Consider the following 20,481-nt stretch of genomic DNA (forward strand, 5'->3'; position numbering starts at 1 on the left):
AATAATAAACATATCTGTATCTATAGAATAACAAATTGCATAACTGAGTCGCCAAAAACGACTGTTGCATAAACAAGTATCTACATATATACAAAAGTATTTCAAAGAGCAATTATTTCTATTTAGTAACGAATTTTACCGAAAAATGAAAATCTGAACTTCGATCAATGTGGAAAATTAAAGCGATAATTACTTGAAGCGCATTTGTAATTATTATAACGTGGTGATTATTTTCGTATGGTTGTAAAACGATTGAATTTGGACGATTGCGTTTGCCAGTAAATATAACCATGTAATCTGCATTAACAGTGACGTAGTATTTAAATTTTATTATACAGTTGAACATACGTCCCAACGTTACAACAAAATGTCTTAACTTGTAAACCTCAGTTAAAATTATGCAATGCTGTATACGGCATATTGCAACAATTAATAAAAAAAAAGAAATACTTTTGTTTTACTGGCGATAAATGTCTCACTCATTTGTTATGCTTTGATATAAGCTGGATTACTATAACAGATAACTTTCTAAAAATCGTCGCAAATAAGCGGCTAATAAAAACACATTTTTATTAATGACATTTCTGTCTTACAGTTATATCGTAGATGATCGTTTAATTTGATTAACTGACACAAAAATGTGGACTATAACTTTATACATTTTTAATAATTGTATATTGCACTGAATGGGGATGAGTCATACTATTCTGTATGAAAATAGTTTAATTGTTTCTATCATGAGTTTTCCTAGAGATAAAGAACTTAATTTGTTCTTATTATCTGAAGAACAAGTCAAGAAATTGAAATTAATTTGCTGTTTTCAGATTGTCTTCTTATCCCTCTAGAACTGAATACATATAACCCTCCATTTTTTCTCGATATATTCTTCGAGATTCAATTATTTCTCATATATAAAATATTTTACGTCGAATTTACACGATGTAACATAAAAGCTCGAAATTTCCTGCATGATCAGGGCCTCGAATTTTGACAAATTTTGGTAAATTATATTGCACTGCACAAGCATTATATTGCAATGCCAGCTTATACGAGCAGAAGTTACAGTTATAAAACCAAATGTACAAACTTAAATTGCGTACTACTAAAATTCATTGGTTCATGGCTATTCAGTCTTCATGAAATATTAAACATAACGTAAATATATGTGTTGAAAAATGTCATGTTTCACATTTTTGCGGCCGGCCTCTAATATCGATGATTGATAAGTGAAAACTTATCAGTTATTTACATTAAAATAAAAAATAAGAATATTATTCAACAATGTTTGTTACGTAATATAAAATATATGTAAAACGAATACTTATTGAATGTTTGTGGTGCTTTTGAGTATTACTGTCTTAAATCTCTGTACAAGTTATATACATATCCCATGAATAGAGAAAATTATTTAAATTTTAATACTTTCCCTTTGATTTGTTACGTTTGAAATTGGGTAACGATAAGCTTCGTTGCTTTGGCAATATCGTAAGCACACGAACGTACTTGTTGGAGACAACGGTCCATATGTTCCACGTCGCTGGTGCATCTTTGAAGACCAGAACATTCTGCTTGAAGTCTGCCCGTGTTACCGTTTAATTGTCGCAAAGCGGATCTGATATTTTCCTCGATGGGATTCTACGATCAAAATGGTTAATAATTCATGTGTCAGTATTAAAATTATTAATCTCAAAAATGTCTGTCCTCTTACTTGAGGAAATATAGCTGTGAGCTCAGCAACAGCGACTCGAATTCTCTCAGCACAAGGTACAAACGCCTCTCGTTGTTTTGGATCCTGCATTGCCATCCACAATTCATGGATCCTTTTAGTAACTTGTTCAGTTCTTTTAGTAACTTCTTCACTGGGAGGAAGATTTGGAGTACCACATTCCCACAGACTTTGCGTGTTGCCACGAGACATTACTTCTGTATCTCGTTTTGGCTATATTTTATATTCACATATGCATGAAGTTTTTTTACGATATTTGCAGACATAATTAGAGATTTTTAATATTAATACCTGACAAATAGATGATGACCATGAATTTGGTTTGCGTAAACCTTCCCTTGTTTCGTACATGGATGCAGGTCGCTGGTTACTTCTAGTAAGAGTTGTTTTTATGTCGAGTACCGGTTCTAGTTCTGGCTCTTGCTCTCCACCGACGTGACCATTAATACCACCATCATTTGACCCTTTTGTCTACAATTTTTGTGCGTTAGATTTCAATTGGTAATAAGCATATTAATATAAATTAGATACCTTACATGAATCATGTGTTTCAGTTCGGTATTTTCAAGCGTAAGTTGTTCTATAGTATTCTGTAAACTATGTATTTGTTCTCGAAGATCTTTCACAGTTGATTCGGAGAGAGTTAATTGTTTTTTAAGAACTTCTACAACAGATGGAAGTCCCTTAGCTAATGGTGCAAACGCCTCCTGCAATAGTATTTTTCATATACACCATATAATTTTATATTTGTATAAAGATAGTGATAGGTATTATAAGTCACTCTAGATGATTGTTACAAAATAAAACACATAATCCTTGTTACAAATTTTAGTAGAATATGTGAATTGTGAATTGTAAAAAGATGCGACAATACAAATTAATTATAGAGCTTTTAAATTTATGTAACTCTGGCAATGGCTGCACATGCACCAACACACCTGTGCACTTGCCTAATAGCATTGTCTACAGAAGAGCCATGTACTTAGCCGATTCCGTATTCTTCTTTTCGTTACTAGTGCCGGTACCTTTAATATGTTACCATACAATTTTATCTATTCTAGCAAGTAGTTTATCATCGATCTTTTTCCCATTAATATACAATTATATTCTATACCATATTTTCGTGTTTGTAAGATGTCTTGACATTTTATATTAAAATAATTTAACGCTCACCTCATTATCCATCTTAAATCGCGATGTTGAATATTCAGGTCTAGTGTTTTCCGTTGATGTTAACGCGTAATCATCATCAGAAGCGACACTATCATATAACGGTTCATCATCAGACATTTGTGATCCATATTTCCCTGTCTGTTCTTTACGAAGCATAGAAACAGCTGGATCTAATAAGCATCATGATTGTTTATTTAACAAATAAATTATCAATGTTAAATTATACAATATATAGAATTGTATACAAACCCTGTAATGGTGCATTATTTGTTAGTACATGCCTTCTGCGAGCCTCATTAAGAAGATCTATGATAAGTGTTGCAAATTCCTTTGGTGTAAATCTTGCTAGTTTTTGTCTACCTTGATTTCTTGTAGATGACAATTGTGGATTAACTGGCAGGAAAGGTACTGTACATCTTTCTGGTGAAGATGCATTTTCAAACCAAACTATTCAAAGAATACAAGATTAAAAGTGTCAACATACCTTACTAATAAATTTAATGGAACATGTTATTATACACTAAAATTTTCTTATTAAATGTATTAATACAAAATGTACATGTTACATAAATGACAGATAAACATGATAAGCTAGTTCTTAAAGCACTATACAGTATATTATGTAATTTATAGTCTCTCTATATGAATATATCTCTATCTTGAAGGTGTCTATTCAGAATTAGCTATGACTTAAATCTGAAAGCTATTATTAAAGAAACTGAAATCTCATGTTTCAACTCACCTCTCCTTAAAAGCGATGCAATAAAAAAAGCATGCATATTAATAAAACACATATAGAGCAGAGATTGGTAAATGTATATGTAGTTTCTTACAGCTACACATATACTATTAATACGTGCATCCATCGTGAGACAGAACTACACACTGAACGCAAGAATTATGGACACGACGTCATGTTATTTCTAAATGCTAATAAATTCATTTGCTAGAATGATTAATTGATATAATACAACAATTTACTTACTTTTTTCATTCTCTCGTCGATCTACTTCATCATAAACATCCATTGCTAGCTCTTCCAGTAAATGGTTTGATAACTGAATAAAGAAAGTCTAGATATTATATTTTAATACTTCTAAGAAAATCATATACTTACCAATTGTAATCTATTTCTTCCTTCTAAACACAGATCACTTTGTTCTAGTAACAATGTGCATTCAGGAATAATTATGTGCTCATCCAGTCGATGATTTGGTTTACGTGAACATATGTAATATGTCAGTCTGTCTGTTACTTCATACATGCATTCAATTATGCGCTCAGACAAATCTATATGCCCTGCCATTCTATAAAAATAAAAATTTAATGATTACATTTGAATAATTTTTTTTCATTTATAATTGCATACTATATATTATATAATTGCATACTTGGCAATTTCAGCAGGTGTTTGTCCATTTGAATCAGTTACACTAGGATTACCACCATTGACTATTAGAAGCTCTAATTGCAAAGCTTGTCCTGCACGAGCAGCTACATGTAAAGGTGTTGTTCCCTTCTCCTGTAAAATAATGCATTACATTTTACATTCATATAATTAAATTACATACTAATATTTTATTCAGGGATACCTTGTAAAAATAATTTGGATTAGCACCTTGTGCAAGCAATCTTAAAGATGTTTCTAAATTGCTTGTACGAACACTACTATGTAGCTGCCTGCTTAACTCTTCTTCACTGCAACACTCTTCTTTACTTGGATGTAATATAAATGCCAAATGTTGATGTTTGGCTTTAATGAAATCTGCCTTCACTGGGCTGAGGAGTAACAATGAACTTGTAAATGAAATATTTTATCTATACATTATAATACAAATTATACTAACTGCAATGGATCTTTAGCTTGTGGTTTCCTTCTACTAATCTTCAAGTTGCTAGGATCTAAAAGGGAATGTTCCCAAATACTGTTTGCTCCATTATCATTTAAAGTATGCACCATCTATAAAATATTAGTTATCAATCTATGAATTCTATATTAATTACTAGTAGCATTATTGTTTACTAACATTGAGTAAATTTGTGTGCCAAACACTTTTATGAAGTGATTTTATATGTGATACATGACGGCCAAGACTACGATGTATACCACTACAATCATCGCATAATAAAATAGCTCTGTTTAATGAAGCCCATCCTGGTTCTAAAACACATCACAACCATCACAATAAATATAAATAAAGCATACATTCAATAATGCAAATTTTTGTTCAAATTAATTCAATGCAACCATCAAATCCATTAGCAATCCAAATATTATAAATGTAATACAGTTTACTTTTCCTAAATGTATATCATTCAATTTGTATGAGGCATACGTGAAAATAACATAAGAAAAATGTAAATATATGTAATTAACATTAACCTTTCTCGAGTAGATTACCCGACTGTTTCAGTCAATTAAAAAAGCTTTTTCTATTCTCATCTGATTATGCAATGGTGTAAACAGTTAAAGAAAAAGAATAAGAAAAATAGCATTCGAAATAAATCATTAGAAGGGAAGAATGCATTTACCAAGAGCTCCACAGTCAGCGCATATATCCGTATTAACTCTATGCTTCGGCCGAGCCATTCTCTTTACCTTTTATCTCGTCAGTTTATTCGATAATCTCAGACTAGTTAGAAAACGTTTAAAAAGAACAACATAATGCACGGTTTGCTTTAAGAATAACAATATTGTGGACAGAACTGGAAAGCAAGAAGCCTGACTCTCGATGTCATTATATGTATGCTTATTAATAATTCAACCGTGACAGGGAGTCATCCGAACGAGCTTGAGATGGTTGTTGCACCATTGATCGAGCATCCTAGAAGACACGAAATCACACGATGCACTTTCGCCCGCGCTACTTTAACCTGTTGTCTATTTTTACTTGAGATTATTAAAAAAGTTATAACGTTTTGAGGCTCTGTTCGATATATATATTTACAATATTAAAAACTAACAATGTAATTCCGATTTTAAAGAGTGATAAATGCGATAAATGCTTAGCAATTTAATGAGTAAACTGCTTAAAAATTTATATAGGTATCTTTATTTGGTAAAAACTTCATTTCTATTTTACATATTACATATACACGCGTTTATTCATTGATAAAAATCGATGTCGCTAAAAATATATTAATTATTTACTATTTATATATACAAGGGAATGATAACAAATTAAATAAATATTTTCATTTTACAAAACATATCATATTAAGGATTACTTAAAGGAAAATATTTCGATTTTAATTAGAATCTGGTGTGTCAGAATATAAATTATGAAGATTTGTGAGCAGTTTATTTGAGATATATCTACTACTAATTGGTGTACTTTCAGGTTCTTTTCTATATAAGGACTTCAATTTTTTGCCATCTGGAGTTTCCAAAAATTTCATGCATGACTTTAAAGCCATGTATTCTCTCAGTGATCGTCCTTTTTTATTCATTATAGGGGTTTTTTGTTCAATATAGCCATTCTGAATGGTAATCTTTGGAACATCAGAAATATGTTTTACATTTATGCTCTTATTGTTTTCCTTATTTTCATCATCCTGAGGTAATTTGTTTGCTAACAAACTTTCCTCCATCTGTTGCATCAATTTGGATTCTCCTACTTGAACTTCTTTATTTACCACAACATTTTCTTTAGAATACTGATCTTGCATAATTTTGTTACTGCTTAATAATCTTGTAATACATGTTAGTGTAGACCTTATTTTAAACGCGTTTTCTTCTGTTACACTTAGTAAATTTTTTAAATCACTTTCTAAGCAGATGATCTCGTCTATGTCTACACAAATTGTCTGAGATGAAATACATCTTGCATTTGTATTGTTTTCACGTTCCATTAATTTCGTATTTTGGAAATCATTAGGTATATCTTCTACTAATTTATTCTCATCCTTCAACTCTGCAAACGTTTCTTTTTCAGAATTAACTTCAGTTAGTATGAACATATCCTTATGCAATGATTCAGTTGGCATATAATCATCATTTGGATAATCTGAGCATTCAGATGGAAATTTTATTACATCAGTACTATGTGAACTTGTATAATTAGGAGCTGCAATAGTGTCACACGTTTTAGGTACTTCTATATGTTTAGATTCTGAAGGATTGCTTTTCTCAGGCAAATTATTACTTAATAGTGGTGTAACATTTTCTTCCATTTCTTTACTGTCTTCTTGAATGGCAGAGTAAACATGCATATCAGTTTTCCTATTGTTAGATATGCTTTTCTTTGATAACTGAGGCAGTTTTGAATATTTACTAGTTTCATTAGTATGTTTTTGTAAATGTTTGTCTTTTATAGTATTTGGTGGTAACAACAAGCTTCTCCTTTGTGTTGACTCAGAAACTTTCGTATGAGTTGAGTGATTGACTGTATGCTGGCTCGATTTCTTTTCATTCTCATTAGTATCTTTCATATTTATAGCACTGTCATTAAAATTCAGATTTCTTCGTACACATTTATTTATACATATACCCTGACTGCTTATACCTATTCCAAATGAAAGTGATGCATTACATATCTGTATAAATATTTTAGTACATCAAAAGCACAGTAACATACTCACCATTTTGTTTTTCATTTATTCTTGAACTCTTTACAGTTGAAGGCCGACCTAATTTTTCAGGTAATATTTTTTTCCGTACTAAAACATACATAGTATTATACACCCAATACCTTCTTAAAATTAACAAAAAAAATTAAATATATGTACCAACCACTATCCTTCTGAATTTTCTTTAAATTTTCAGCCTCATAAAGTAATTGTGCAATTTTAATTGGTTGAGGCCTTGCATAATCTACAAAATATATAAATGATTATTATCATTTTTTTCACTACAATGAAAAAAGTACTTCTTTGACATTACTTTTTTTACTTGAGCTCTTCGACATTAATCTTGAATGAGGTGAATGTTCTGTCAATAGTCTTGATTGTGGTTCCTTAGACTTGGATTTCCCCTGATGAAACGTATAATAATATAAAAGAAATACTTGTCAATAATTTATTTATTGACAATGTTAGCAAACACTTACCGTGGAACTAGATTTCATAAACATTATTTTCAGCTTTCTTTTAAAAAAACAGATATTTTTAAAGTATTGAACGAAAGACAACTGTTGGTAATTTTATATTATCTTGCATCACAGTTTATAATTTAAGATTTTAACATTTCATACAACACATGACAGTAATCGAATATTCTTTAACAATTGTAAACAGAGGTGCAGAAGAAAATTCAAATCTTTGGCAGTTGAACGAATTATGACCATAAACTGTAAGAATATATAGACAGTAAACTCGAGGATGCACTTTGGTATGATGCAATGGCACATTTACATTGCGCTTCTTTTAATATAAACCAATGAAGAAATCGCAGATTTAAATTTACGCACCCTGTATTCGCTTATTCCAAATTTTTATCAATTGTAAACATAGAGTAAAATATTAACCAACAATAATTTCGGTAAACCGTTACACATATATGAAACATGTGAAGCGATTGATTACTCTCTACAAATAAATGTTACATTCAAGCTGTGAATAATTTGCGCAGTTTTCTTATCTACAGTTGGCTATCCCCCGAACTCACATCTACCGGCCATTTTGTTCAATTTATTTCTAAACGTATCCCCTCCAAATTGAAAACAACCGAAGGTCGACGCTGTTCTCGATCTCGATAAAGTATTTTTGGTTAGGTTGATAGCTGTGTAGAAGATATTTTAACAGTAAGTAAATCATCATGATCGAGCTGGTTCCCGTTAATATCGTATCGAGATAAATAACTTCTATGCGTGCGTGGATAAGTGCCGCTTTAGACATAGTTCGTAATGTGTAATTGGATGGAAGGAGGTTTGGCGTAAAGAGAGGCTATGGCTACTACTTTGATCATATGTAAAATACTATTGCCCGATCGGCCACTCTTTGTTTTTCACCGACGATCTTTCCGGCGTTTCTTTTGCTCGAATTCTCTTCGTAAGACAATTTTCTAGCTCGAAATGCTTTTTATAACCTCTAAAGCCATAACCTATATAATATAACCTTAGATGTCAACATTTTAAATGTTCGTTTGTTGAGAAAGTTTATTACGAATGCTGTTGGAGAATTTAAGGAACGCAATTGATGTGTAGTTTTTAGTTTAAAAAGTATATATCTCCTAAGTGAGGCTCAGATGAAATTTTTTTCCGACATTGCATCGTATATGAGCAGTATTAAGATATATTTCGATAAATTTCTGTAAATTATGATTTGAATTTGGACAAACATTTTTAAAGACAAATGGTTCACTGAAATGTGTAAAATATAGGTAAAAGCAGTCTGTTTCTTAATGCAAGAGGATTAAACATAGTTATTTTAATTCAGTCTGTTGCTCTATTTTTATTTGCAATTTGAATAGTTTTTTTAAATGAAATTATGGCAAATTCATTTCAAAGTTTTTAAATGTAAATTTTTTAGTTTGGGATAATAAATATTCTATGTGCTTGTATTTTTAATGTTTGTGATGATTATGTAGTTTTTTATGCATTTGTATATACATTGCCTAAATAAGAAAATTCATTAGTTAGAATAAGAGCAAAATGATTTTGAAATATAATAAATTATTTCACAGGATTAATGATAATTTTATATTCTAGTGATTTCAGTGATCAAATAATTCTATATTGAAACAAAATGGATGTTGCTGGAGATTTGACGTTACAATGGGTCGAGGAGGTGGGGAATGTTATTCACGAAGAAGTAATATGTGGTCTAGAGGCAGAATTAGTTGCACCAGAAGAAGAAGTGATAGGAGCATGCGAGGAAGTAGCTGTCGAAGAAACAGTGGAATCTGTTCCCAATGTTACTTCCACAACAGAGTCGGAGATATTAATGGTACCACAGTCCAGTGATATGGAATCTATCTACATTGTACCACAAGATCAAGGTCATGATTACCTAAATATACAAGTTACGGAAGAAGTGATTACTGATAACTGGGATAGATCTGGCCCAGAAGATGGGTAAGTTTTAAAGAGAAAATACTTTTAATTAAACTGTAGAACATTGTTAATAATTTGTTTTTATAATTTAAAGGGTTGAAATACCAGATACAAAAGTATCTCATGACAACCTGCTTGAATATGATGACATGGAAATACCCTTACCGATTGATCAAGATTCTTACACTAATACCAGACCTTATCCATGTGATTTCTGTAGTAGAAGGTTTAGAAAAAAAGCGAATTTAATGAATCACATGGTGGCACATCAAACAGATCGTCCTCATGGTTGCAACCTATGTGGAGCACGTTATGCTAGGAAATGTGATCTTATGAATCATTTGAAAATTCATGCATATGCACCATCCCGAGATAGTCTGGAGGATGATTTAAATGATGATGATTCATTGGTACCAGAAGAGGAAGAGTCTACCAAAGGTAGACGTAAGAAAGTTCAATCTAGTGCACCTAGGAAACGCAAAAACAATTCTGCCGTTCCCAAACGCAGTCTGGAGGATAATAAAATTGAAATGGGCAAGTACGTCAATAAGTCTTATGATTATATTGACGAGGATATGAGTCTTTTGGAAGAAATGACTAGTAGAAATTCTACACACAGTGGTAATTATGCATCAAGCTCAAGGTGGAATGAACAAATGACATCTGTATCAACTGAGCCTCAAGCACCTAGATGGCCTATAACTGATCCAACAAAACCATATGTTTGTCAATACTGTGGCGTTGGATTCGCGAGGGAAAAGGCACTTGCATCTCATGCACGTATACATGGTGGTGATAGTCCATTTGAATGTACATCATGTGGGGATATGTTTTGGGATGTTAATAGTTTAAGAGAGCATGTTCGTATCAAACATGGTGGTGCTGTGCACTCTGATACAGAAGAATATGATAATGATGCTACATACACAGGGGATGAAAGATTTGGTGAATTCTATTGCAACACTTGTGGTGTTCCATTTCATCGTTTGGATTTACTTAAACGTCACCAAAAGTAAGATTAATTCATAAACATAGATGTTTCATTCACTGAAATTGCAAGTGATTTTTAAAATTTACATTTTATTTCAATTTTCTGCTAATTTGCAGGAAAATTAGTAACATTATCATATTAATTTTAATGTTGATTATGTTAGGATTCATGTCAAGCAAGAAGCTGATACAGTTGAAGGTTCAAGTCAACATCATGTTTGTAATGTTTGTGGAGAATGGTTCGAAGAAGCTTTAGCATTATTAGCTCATGCCGAACTTCACGCTAGGTATTAATTACAAAACTTTATATAAATTTAGAAATGAAAAGTAAAAGAATACAGTGATGTCTGTCTAATGTATGTTTTGATCTGTTCAGATCACCTAGTCGTCGGTGCTTATTATGTGGCGAAAGGTGTCGCGATGACGCCGAAGTAGCGGAACATGTCCGACAAAATCATGCCGAAGATGCTCCACCCAATACATGTACACTTTGTGGAAAGACATGCAAAGATAAACGTAGTTTGTTGAAGCATTCATGGGTTCATAATGTTGATAAGACGTTCGGATGTACAAAGTGCGGAAAACGCTTTCACAGCAAAGCTAGATTACGGAGGTATTTATAACATTTTATGCTTCTAAATGCAAATACACATATTTTTAAAATTAACCTTTGCTTCATTACTGTGTTTCAGACACATGGTATCGCATCGTAATAAGATGGTAGCGTGTGACGAATGTGGAGAAGAATTTCCCGATGGTAGAGCTCTTGTCAGCCATCGTCACTCGCATAATAAAGATTTGGGCGGTCGTTCTTTCCCATGTAGAGAATGTGGAAAAACATTTGGAAGTCGCAGTTCACAGCAGATTCATATACGTATTCATACAGGAGAAAGACCATATGGTTGTAGATTTTGTTGGAAAGCATTTGCTGACGGTGGAACACTGAGAAAACACGAACGCATACATACAGGTGAAAAGCCGTATGGATGTGCGATTTGCCCACGTGCTTTCAATCAAAGAGTAAGATCGTTTATTTAAAATATATTTCATTTTCTCGTTCAAAGTTTACATTGTAATATCATTTTTTCTTAATTCGTTCAGGTTGTTCTTAGAGAACACGTTCGTGCTCATCATTCAGGTCCTGATCCTAAGTGCGTAGGTAGCGTTACTCCGTACCTATGTAAAGTATGTGGTGATGCATATGGAACATCGGAGGAAATAGTTGCTCACATTGTACAACATTGCGATGATAATACTGCGCTAAGACGCCAACCACAAACTGGGCCGCGTAAATACAAAAGGAGACGTAAACTTAAGCCACATGAAAGTAATACAATGTTGCGTATGACTGAGCAGTACGACATGATGGAAGGGGGCTCCGATTCAGATGATAATACGAAACGAAAACTCGGTAGAAAAAACAAGCAACATCGTTCGAACGTTGAAGAGGGGTACCAAAATGTTCTTAAGAGCTTCGAGAGCTCTTTACAAAATATAAATTCAATTGTCAGTAATTCGAAGTTGAATCCAGGGAAGTCGAAGCTCTCTAAGAAAAAGCTTAGAAAAGAAGAGAAAAAGAACGAGGCTCAAGCTTCGTGTCAACCTGGTAGACCAAAAATGATTCACACACAAAAAACAAGAGTGCCTGTAGAGATAGGTAGTGATGGAGTTAAAAAGGGACAAAAAACTAAAACTATGGTAACGAGGACTCCTAAAGTGATGCCAAATGAACATAAGTTAGGGATCTTTCCAGGAGGGGAAAGAAATAGACCAAGAACGAAAAACGTTAGTTATCATATCGAAGGGAAGTTTCAGCCAACACCTGCGACATTCGCAAAACCAAAGGAAGAGATTCCAAAAGCTCCGACACCGACGCATCAACAATCGCCTTTACCAAATATAAAACTGGAACCAGATTTGCAGAACGTATCAAGCAACAATCATAGAAGTAATAACGGTAATATTCTTGCCATTAATAATGAGAAACTTGAACCAACACCTAAGAGAAAATCGAATGTAATGAAAAAGATTAAGAAGCAAAAACATGGAATTAAACAAGAACCAATGGATATAGACCAGGAACAAATACAAAACAATAATAATACAGAGAACGTGGATTCTACAGGATTAATGGAACATACAGTAGATGGAAGTAATCTGGAAGTTGCTTTTGAAGCAAATGTTACGGCTGAGGAAGAGAAATATCTTAGTGGCGTAGGTGAAGTAAATAATACTGGAGATGTTGGAGCTGGAAATGTAAAGCTTAGCGTAAAAGTGGAATCAACGCCTCAGCGACTTTTGGCTGTTCATAGTGTCATACCACCCGTGGATGATATTCCAGAAACTATAATACCGGATGCTGTAGAATATACATGTGAGATGTGTTCCGCAGTATTTTCCAGTCGTGCAGAATTATTGGTGCATGTTCCGATACACATTTGATTTAATTTGTTCCATGCAATTAAAGGAGGTATGCGAATTTGTTCTATTCTGAGAATATTTGTTTAATCGAGCCATATTTTAACATGGTCAAAGAAAGTTTATTTGTTTATTCGAATTGGCATTATATTATCCGGCAAAAAATCTCCTCTACTCGTTGCTCTATGAAGTGCACTAGATTTTTTGTGTTTGACATATATTTTTAAAGTTGATGCTGTCATTAAGTTTATTGTGTCATTCTAAGGTATAAAGAAACTTTTGAACGTAACCGTTTCCAATTAACAATATCATTATATCCTTTTTATACTACTCATGTTTCCATTAAAAAAGAGAAAAATACTATTTGGCTCAAAATTCACATTGAATCATGATACAGAGAGCGATATTACAAGTATTTTGTACGTTTGCAATTTACGAAGTCAGTTACCCTGGTTAAAGAGTAAAAATGTTAAACCACTCTTTTGCTATTCGCAATTTTATGACGATAAAAAAGGAGATAATGGCACTTTCTGTACATAAAATGCTGAGGCATTCTAAATATTGATACGAGTGTGTTCTATAGTAATATTACCCCTTTATATGAATTAAATTTACTATATTTGCTTTTAATTTTTAGGTAATTAGATACGTGACAACTAATGCATTGAAACATCCCAATAGACAATTTATATGCAATATTATCATCTGACACTGGGTTGTTTTTCATAAATTCATTTTTTACTCACAACAATACTTGAACATCAAGGTAGGGTAATTGGGAGATAACATGTTGATCGTTTGATTTTCATTTTCAAAAGATATTAAATTTTTTAAAGGCACTTACTAATGCGCCAATTTATTCTATATAAAATGATTCCACTACACACGTTGCACACATTGCATAGAAATATCTATATCAATTACTTTTCATTTTACCGAATGTCTTACAACTCAAAGGACATGAATATATTGTTACTGTTTCATTAATATTTATTATAAAATAAAAAAATACGCTCCTCATTACGATATACTTTGTTTGTATTAACATATCTGAACGGTTTTAACGAATGCTAAAACTGTCTCATTAAATTTGGTATTGTACATGATGAATTGTATGAAATACTATGTGTAGAATTCTATCAAGAAAGAACCATTAAAATTTAAATGTTTTGAAGTTTGAAATTATTTAATTTATGTTTTGATAAATTATACACAGCCAGATCTGATTCTTAATTTTATAGAAAATTCAAAAGTTTTCAATCTGTACATATATCTTAACTGCCTGTGTGTTTATGTTTCATATTGGCACTGTTATACTAGTATGTACTTTTACAAGATTATTTACTATAGTTGGGTGCTATTACAGCATTACATCAAATAATACTATTTAAAAACAAACAGAATTATATAATCTCGTTTCCATTAATATAAATTTATACGTGATTATAGGCATATAAGAGTTTAGATTTGTGTCTCTTAATATTTTGTAATGTAATTTCACACCAATATTTTAGGTATATTTTCACAGTTAGCATTTGAACTTTTCTTTCATACAAATAAATAATAATAGACAAACATTACAGTTTTTCTTCTAATTATAATTGAGAAATTTGTGTTAATGATCAATATAAAAACCATATCAATTTTTAGTTTCTTTCATAATAGTTTTAGAAACGGTTTTTAATAATAAGCAAATAAGAGTGGGTGTTTCGTTTCCTAAAATTAGATTCGGTTTTACTTATAAAAAATTGATTTTTTATCAGTTTGTTGATGTTTTATGGTTCATTTGTTTCAAAAACTTTAAAAAATGTGTTTAACGTTTGAAATTACTTGAAATTTTTCAGGATTCTGTAATTGGATATCTTTTTAAATATTTCTTGCAACATATATGTATTTTTTTTATATAAAATGATTCATATAGTTTTACTGTTTTTAATACATTCAGTGCAACAAAATATCGTGTGTACCTTAGCGGTACCTTTCTCAGCTTCAATGTGATGCATGTATATATCTGTATGTATGTATTTCAAAAAAAATATTAATTATATTTCAATGGCATTATGTGTGGCAATCAATCAAAAGCAGTGTGTGCCCTATTTTTGTAGTCAAGAGATATTTTGAATATAAAGAAAATTCTCACACTATTTGTAGCATTTTGCAAAAGCTGTATATACATGTATATGTATATATATATTTTATTATTTGATGTTCTTGTCCATGTCTCCCTAAGAATGGCGCACAGTGCCCTTTATTTACTCATTTCTATTTTTTCATGGATAAATGAAATCATTTGAAACAAATTTGATGAATAAAGAAACGAATTGATACTTTTATTATAAAAAAAGAAAAAGAAATTTTTCAAGGGAAAAAAAATCGTTATAGATATATTTGAGTGATATAGAATGCATTTAATAAATGCATTCACAGGACAGCATCATATTTTGTACGTTATGTACATATTCGAGGAGTAACTAACTTCCTTTACTAATATATATATATATACAGTACATATAAAATTGATGCTATTTGAAGAAGAAAAAGTATTTAAGAACCGTTTTGAAAATACTTAGAATGACAGACTACGAGTCACATTTTGTACAGTCTCAAAATTATGATATAAGATATTTAGGAACAGAAAAGTTATACGACCAATGTAAAGCAACAATTTTTGGGTAAATGAAATATGTAAATATATATTTACATAGGAGATGTTAAAAATTCATACAAAAAATTGATATACTATGTATAAATAATTTGTACTTCAATGTTACAGACACTTACATTCCCGTTTAACGGTAGCTTTAATGTTATTTAAGCGCGACTCAGAACTATTGAAAATTTATTTAGTTAACGCGTGCATAGAGCAGCTAGTGCAGGTGGCAATAATTGCAAGAAAATTGTAAGACGGACGAAACTTAAGGCCAAAAAATTTAAAAGAGCGTTTAAGAACATGTACACAATCGTTTTTCTTTCAACTGCAAAAAGTTGATCACATGTAAGTATCCGTGGCTTCTTTCTAATGATAAGTAAACTAAAAATATTTAGTGTAGTATATGATACTATGTTGCATGATAAAATTTCAAACAGTTTGAGAAGAACCTATATGTATTACTTCAGTTGTACACTAAGCTCTAAGAATATGTATAGACTTGTAAGCACTAAATTAGCATCTCTTTGATACGATTATATTTGTATCTGCTAGGGATGTAGTAGGTAAATGAAAAAAAAAAACTGTACATATTATTATCTCGGATATGGTACGGTGGTTTATTGTTAATCGTAGATGTATTTTTTTTAAATAAATTGTCAGCAATTATAAAGATAAATTTAATTACATCCGCACAAAGTCACGGATAATTAAAAGTACATATGATAATAATGTACGTACAATTGTAAATATGCATCCAGTCAGATGTCTCGACATTTTGTAAAAGTATCATTTCTATCTTATAAAAGAGTTTTGAGAGAAGTTCAGATTATAGATATGGATACATAATATCATATGATAATTTTGTTGAACTGCTCTATAAAGTACTTGACTCATTTATTTCTATATAAAATGAAAATTTATGCGAGGTACAAACTGCGATAAATGTAAATGAATGGTAGTTGCATATAACTCGACTTTATACTGTGTAAAGTCTTGAAACTTTATATTATTAAACCAATATTAGTAGTATAATAACAATGTTTTCACCATTCATAAAAATGTGTATAATATTATCTATGTTTATGCTAAGAGCAGATAAATAATTTAAGATATTGTATCTTTGACTAGGGAATAAAATCACAAATACTATAAATTTCTTTCTCAAATCCCATACATATAACAGAGATTATGATTAAGAATGCTCCAATGATACTAGTTGTTGTAGGGTGGTCTCCAAAGAAATATATTTGTACAATGTAAGCTAATATAATGTCCAATGATCTTGTCACTGATACTTTGCCTGCACCTTCTATCTTTAATGCATTAGTTACTAAAACTTGCCCACATAATCCAGTAAGTGCTACTAGTAGTATTTTACCCCAAGTAAACAGATCAATTGATAGTCTAAGTTTTTGTTCATGATGCTCTGACACAAGGAAGAAAAAAACTACAGCATTGACAAGTGACCACCAAGATAAATTAAACACAATCACTGAATAATGAATTTCTGAGCACTTTCTCATAATAACTATATTGAGAGCTGTGAATAGGGTTGCCAGGATAGCACATACATATCCCGTAACATTGTATGGCTCAGCTCTATGTATCTAAAACAACAAATATGTTTTATAAAATTGTCAGTTAAAAAAAATGGTATCAAATTAATTTTTTTACCTGGAATAAAAATGGAGGTTTAGATACAAACACAACACCCGCAAAAAGCGCACACATCACCACTACCCGCAGTATTCCACATGGTTCTTTCAAGAAGATGAAAGATAATGCAATAACTATTACTGGAGAACTAAATATGATGGTTGTAGCATCTCCTATAGGGAGCTTACGAAAACTATAATATAACAAAGACAGAGTTGCACCACCCACTATTCCCTATGAAAATAACACAGTTTATTAAACTTAATTTACCACTCAAATTCTATTTATTGTTTATAACTAACATACCTGGAAATGCATAAGCAGTCTCTGACCCTTGGGACCAAAGAGACTTTTTGAAGCTTTAATTGCTGCACCAAGCATGACTAACATTTGCAGAACAGCTCTAATAGCCAGCAACATCATAGGGTCTACATTTTGAATTGCTTTGACTAATGAAGCACTAATTGTGAAAAATGTACCTGAGAGGAATGCCAAAAACACGCCATACCACTTGGTACCTTCTTGATAAGTTTCACTATTGTTAGCAAATTGTTCCGTGTAATGGTAAGCTGGGTGTATACTATTATAAGAAGCGGTGGATTCAATGCTGAATTTCATCGTTTAGGCAACTCTTAACAGCTACACGATTAAACTGAACGAGATATCGGTCGTATACTAGCGTACATCGTTAGTACATCTGCCGTCTGGTAGAATTAACATACAGCTTTGTACGTCAAACAGCTTATTGAGGATTAATGTTGGTAGGAAGATTTGGAAAATATAACAGCGATCGGATTGGGATCCATCTGACTATAAAACTATAAAAGCTACAGGATAAATAAGCATTTAAAGGGAGCTAAAGTCTTTTGATTTAGTTTTAAGTTAATACGATCACATATGTAAAATATTTCTTTTGTTTTATTAGGAATTAGTAAGATTCTATAATGTATAACATATTCATTAATAATTCAATAATTTCTTTACACATCACAGAACATATGGTCATATAAAAGAGATCAGTCTTTACCAAACTGTACAGTGGTTGTTGGTTTATCTACACGATAAAGTGTAGTACCTAAGTTAAAGTACCCTAAATATTCTATAGTTTCTGGAGTTGTATCAATATGATAGTGCCCTCCTTCTCCATGATTAGAGAAACTATGGAAATGTTGGACTCGTAAATCCACATCCTAAAATTATATTTACCACAATGCATTAAGAAACAGAACAATAATAAAATGAGAGTTCAATGTAATGCACTTACACTTTCAGAGCTGACAAATGTACCAACAGCTACAAGAGGTGTTGACATGTTAAAGAACTGCAACCAGTTGTTAAGTTTTGCTTCAGTATTAAGAGGGGTTGTAGAAAAATCTGGCATAATGTGCTGTTTAACTTTTCCATCACACATTAAGAATGTTCCTCCCAATCCTATAATTACAAAGCTTTAGTACTGATACTTTGATGTACCCCATAACTTAATCAGAATCTATATAATATATTTACCAACAAGATTATCTTTATAATGCTGTGCAATTGCTTTCTGCATGCATGCAATAAAATCATCACTGCCAGTACGTTTCTTGGCATGCACTTTCAATACTTTCCCTGGTTTCCCTTCGCTAACAAATAGGTTGGCTAACAAGGCAAATCTTGTCTCATCATTAGGCAAAGTCTGAAGTACACACTTTCCATTTGTTTTGTCAACAGATGAAATATGAGTATCATTCTCTACCCCTGAGGGTGAAACCTTCATGTTCATCATGAGCTAAAAAATGTTTATGTGATAAATATGACAGGCATATTTCACATATATTAAGAATTTCAGTTTACTATCATACCTCACAATTGCTGTTTATGTGAGGCCATGGTCCAGCACCTGCTCCAATTACAAGGGAATTTTTGGGGTACTCTAACTGATTCAGAAGCTCTTTGACGTTGTATAACTTGTTTTTTTGTGGAGTAGGAAGAAGAAAAGATGGGCCACCAACTTCCAACACAGTTGGAGTACCATTCAATCCTAAAATGCAATATTATGTATTAACCAAAATCAATTTATCAGGAGAATTCTATATCTAAACCAAAAATTACCTGGAGCAGCTAACGTAAAAGGTTCCTGTGTTAAATCTGGACAGTCAACAATATCTACTTCAGCTTCAGCAAAATTTTTAGTCAAACCTTCCTTCAGAACTGCAAAATAAGGCATACACTATACCATTGGTTCTTCTATCAATTTATAGTTATGTTTGAACACTTTTTCAAAATTACCATCTTTTATTTCAGTAAGAGCAGGTACGTGCAGTTGTTTTTTAATGATGTCCAGTTCACTTACTTTCAAAGTAGCCATGGTCAGTGACTAAGAATGAATTTCCAAATGTACTGAGAAAAATGACAGGTAACTTACTTAAAAAATACGAAATGAAGACAACACTCACCGTAATAAAAACTTTCCTTGCACAAAAGAAGACTAACTATATCATTCGCGAGAAGTAAAAGGACTGAAGAGAAGCCGAATGTAATTTCGCTCTTAAAACCTCGCTTTATCTAATCACGTGTCCGTGTATGACCTTATTTCATAAGAGTGGAAGAAATTCGTTTCGTGTAGTTACGATTACGGTAATATCAAAACATAATTTTTTAGATAAATGCACTCATCGTAATTTTTCAGTTTGTTATCAACACGTAATAGCAGTGATATAGATACGATAAAAAATATAGATAATCATTTCTTTCGACTTATACTTTAAATGTTAACTACACTACGTGCGTGCATTATATATGCATCTCACACATAATAAATGACACTAAAGTAAACGGTTAATGGCAAAAAGAATTTATGTATAACGCATAATCGACATTTTTGTATTTGAATTGCA

At 31.8% G+C, this 20,481-nt stretch overlaps 5 protein-coding genes across 8 annotated transcripts; 1 reads left to right on the forward strand and 4 right to left on the reverse strand.

Moving 5' to 3' along the window:
- Positions 1 to 296: 296 nt before the first annotated feature.
- Git (ARF GTPase-activating protein GIT1) lies at positions 297 to 5,683 on the reverse strand. 3 transcript variants are annotated; one of them, XM_076379129.1, is made up of 13 exons: positions 5,432 to 5,683; positions 4,927 to 5,060; positions 4,747 to 4,859; positions 4,492 to 4,678; positions 4,291 to 4,421; positions 4,017 to 4,206; positions 3,885 to 3,957; positions 3,149 to 3,346; positions 2,900 to 3,069; positions 2,263 to 2,433; positions 2,018 to 2,197; positions 1,709 to 1,939; positions 297 to 1,635 (listed from the first exon to the last, which is right to left on the reverse strand). In XM_076379129.1, exons 1-13 carry the CDS (start codon positions 5,487 to 5,489, stop codon positions 1,438 to 1,440), a joined length of 2,034 nt encoding a protein of 677 aa, XP_076235244.1. In that variant the 5' UTR covers positions 5,490 to 5,683; the 3' UTR covers positions 297 to 1,437. The 3 variants fall into 3 exon arrangements, with proteins under 3 accessions (XP_076235244.1, XP_076235245.1, XP_076235246.1); XM_076379130.1 differs by having other exon boundaries at positions 5,499 to 5,682; XM_076379131.1 differs by lacking the exon at positions 4,927 to 5,060 and having other exon boundaries at positions 5,499 to 5,682.
- Positions 5,684 to 6,104: 421 nt separating this feature from the next.
- On the reverse strand, positions 6,105 to 8,734 carry LOC143179559 (uncharacterized). Its single transcript, XM_076378857.1, has 10 exons — positions 8,665 to 8,734; positions 8,511 to 8,618; positions 8,369 to 8,425; positions 8,252 to 8,308; positions 8,097 to 8,187; positions 7,948 to 7,984; positions 7,782 to 7,872; positions 7,632 to 7,712; positions 7,481 to 7,558; positions 6,105 to 7,404 (listed from the first exon to the last, which is right to left on the reverse strand). Exons 1-10 carry the CDS (start codon positions 8,732 to 8,734, stop codon positions 6,149 to 6,151), a joined length of 1,926 nt encoding a protein of 641 aa, XP_076234972.1. The 3' UTR covers positions 6,105 to 6,148.
- Positions 8,557 to 14,394, forward strand: LOC143179770 (uncharacterized). Of its 2 annotated transcripts, none has more exons than XM_076379118.1 (8): positions 8,557 to 8,640; positions 9,547 to 9,912; positions 9,986 to 10,903; positions 11,046 to 11,168; positions 11,258 to 11,494; positions 11,574 to 11,901; positions 11,983 to 13,351; positions 13,937 to 14,394. In XM_076379118.1, exons 2-7 carry the CDS (start codon positions 9,584 to 9,586, stop codon positions 13,321 to 13,323), a joined length of 3,276 nt encoding a protein of 1,091 aa, XP_076235233.1. In that variant the 5' UTR covers positions 8,557 to 8,640; positions 9,547 to 9,583; the 3' UTR covers positions 13,324 to 13,351; positions 13,937 to 14,394. The 2 variants fall into 2 exon arrangements, with proteins under 2 accessions (XP_076235233.1, XP_076235235.1); XM_076379120.1 differs by lacking the exon at positions 13,937 to 14,394 and having other exon boundaries at positions 9,986 to 10,429; positions 10,511 to 10,903; positions 11,983 to 13,323.
- A 2,519-nt stretch (positions 14,395 to 16,913) lies between these two features.
- Positions 16,914 to 18,388, reverse strand: LOC143178878 (solute carrier family 35 member G1). The gene is made up of 3 exons (XM_076377793.1): positions 17,912 to 18,388; positions 17,624 to 17,839; positions 16,914 to 17,556 (listed from the first exon to the last, which is right to left on the reverse strand). The coding sequence occupies exons 1-3, from the start codon at positions 18,221 to 18,223 to the stop codon at positions 17,074 to 17,076; spliced, it is 1,011 nt and encodes a 336-aa protein (XP_076233908.1). The 5' UTR covers positions 18,224 to 18,388; the 3' UTR covers positions 16,914 to 17,073.
- A 115-nt stretch (positions 18,389 to 18,503) lies between these two features.
- On the reverse strand, positions 18,504 to 20,369 carry LOC143179004 (ester hydrolase C11orf54 homolog). The gene is made up of 7 exons (XM_076377966.1): positions 20,041 to 20,369; positions 19,874 to 19,961; positions 19,697 to 19,795; positions 19,447 to 19,625; positions 19,112 to 19,373; positions 18,870 to 19,036; positions 18,504 to 18,795 (listed from the first exon to the last, which is right to left on the reverse strand). The coding sequence occupies exons 2-7, from the start codon at positions 19,950 to 19,952 to the stop codon at positions 18,622 to 18,624; spliced, it is 960 nt and encodes a 319-aa protein (XP_076234081.1). The 5' UTR covers positions 19,953 to 19,961; positions 20,041 to 20,369; the 3' UTR covers positions 18,504 to 18,621.
- Positions 20,370 to 20,481: the final 112 nt, after the last annotated feature.

Source organism: Calliopsis andreniformis, chromosome 5 (genome assembly GCF_051401765.1).
Source record: "Calliopsis andreniformis isolate RMS-2024a chromosome 5, iyCalAndr_principal, whole genome shotgun sequence".
Lineage (NCBI taxonomy): Eukaryota > Metazoa > Arthropoda > Insecta > Hymenoptera > Andrenidae > Calliopsis > Calliopsis andreniformis.

Bases quoted from the DNA above. Each gene is read 5' to 3' on its own strand.
- LOC143178878 (XM_076377793.1), bottom strand. From the start codon at position 18,223: ATGAAATTCAGCATTGAATCCACCGCTTCTTATAATAGTATACACCCA. The intron at 17,840-17,911 runs GTATGTTAGTTA...TTATTTTCATAG, and splicing joins GACTGCTTATGCATTTCCAG to GGAATAGTGGGTGGTGCAAC. The intron at 17,557-17,623 runs GTAAAAAAATTA...TTGTTGTTTTAG, and splicing joins AACCTCCATTTTTATTCCAG to ATACATAGAGCTGAGCCATA.
- LOC143179770 (XM_076379118.1), top strand. From the start codon at position 9,584: ATGGATGTTGCTGGAGATTTGACGTTACAATGGGTCGAGGAGGTGGGG. The intron at 11,169-11,257 runs GTATTAATTACA...TGATCTGTTCAG, and splicing joins CATGCCGAACTTCACGCTAG to ATCACCTAGTCGTCGGTGCT. The intron at 11,902-11,982 runs GTAAGATCGTTT...TAATTCGTTCAG, and splicing joins CACGTGCTTTCAATCAAAGA to GTTGTTCTTAGAGAACACGT.
- LOC143179004 (XM_076377966.1), bottom strand. From the start codon at position 19,952: ATGGCTACTTTGAAAGTAAGTGAACTGGACATCATTAAAAAACAACTG. The intron at 19,796-19,873 runs GTAATTTTGAAA...CTTATTTTGCAG, and splicing joins TCTTACTGAAATAAAAGATG to TTCTGAAGGAAGGTTTGACT. The intron at 18,796-18,869 runs GTAAGTGCATTA...ATATAATTTTAG, and splicing joins CATTTGTCAGCTCTGAAAGT to GATGTGGATTTACGAGTCCA.
- Git (XM_076379129.1), bottom strand. From the start codon at position 5,489: ATGGCTCGGCCGAAGCATAGAGTTAATACGGATATATGCGCTGACTGT. The intron at 5,061-5,431 runs GTAAATGCATTC...GATGTGTTTTAG, and splicing joins CGCTGACTGTGGAGCTCTTG to AACCAGGATGGGCTTCATTA. The intron at 4,679-4,746 runs GTTAGTATAATT...GTTACTCCTCAG, and splicing joins CAAGCTAAAGATCCATTGCA to CCCAGTGAAGGCAGATTTCA.
- LOC143179559 (XM_076378857.1), bottom strand. From the start codon at position 8,734: ATGTCTAAAGCGGCACTTATCCACGCACGCATAGAAGTTATTTATCTC. The intron at 8,426-8,510 runs GTAGATGTGAGT...ATTTATTTGTAG, and splicing joins TAAATTGAACAAAATGGCCG to AGAGTAATCAATCGCTTCAC. The intron at 8,309-8,368 runs GTTGGTTAATAT...AAGCGAATACAG, and splicing joins AACGGTTTACCGAAATTATT to GGTGCGTAAATTTAAATCTG.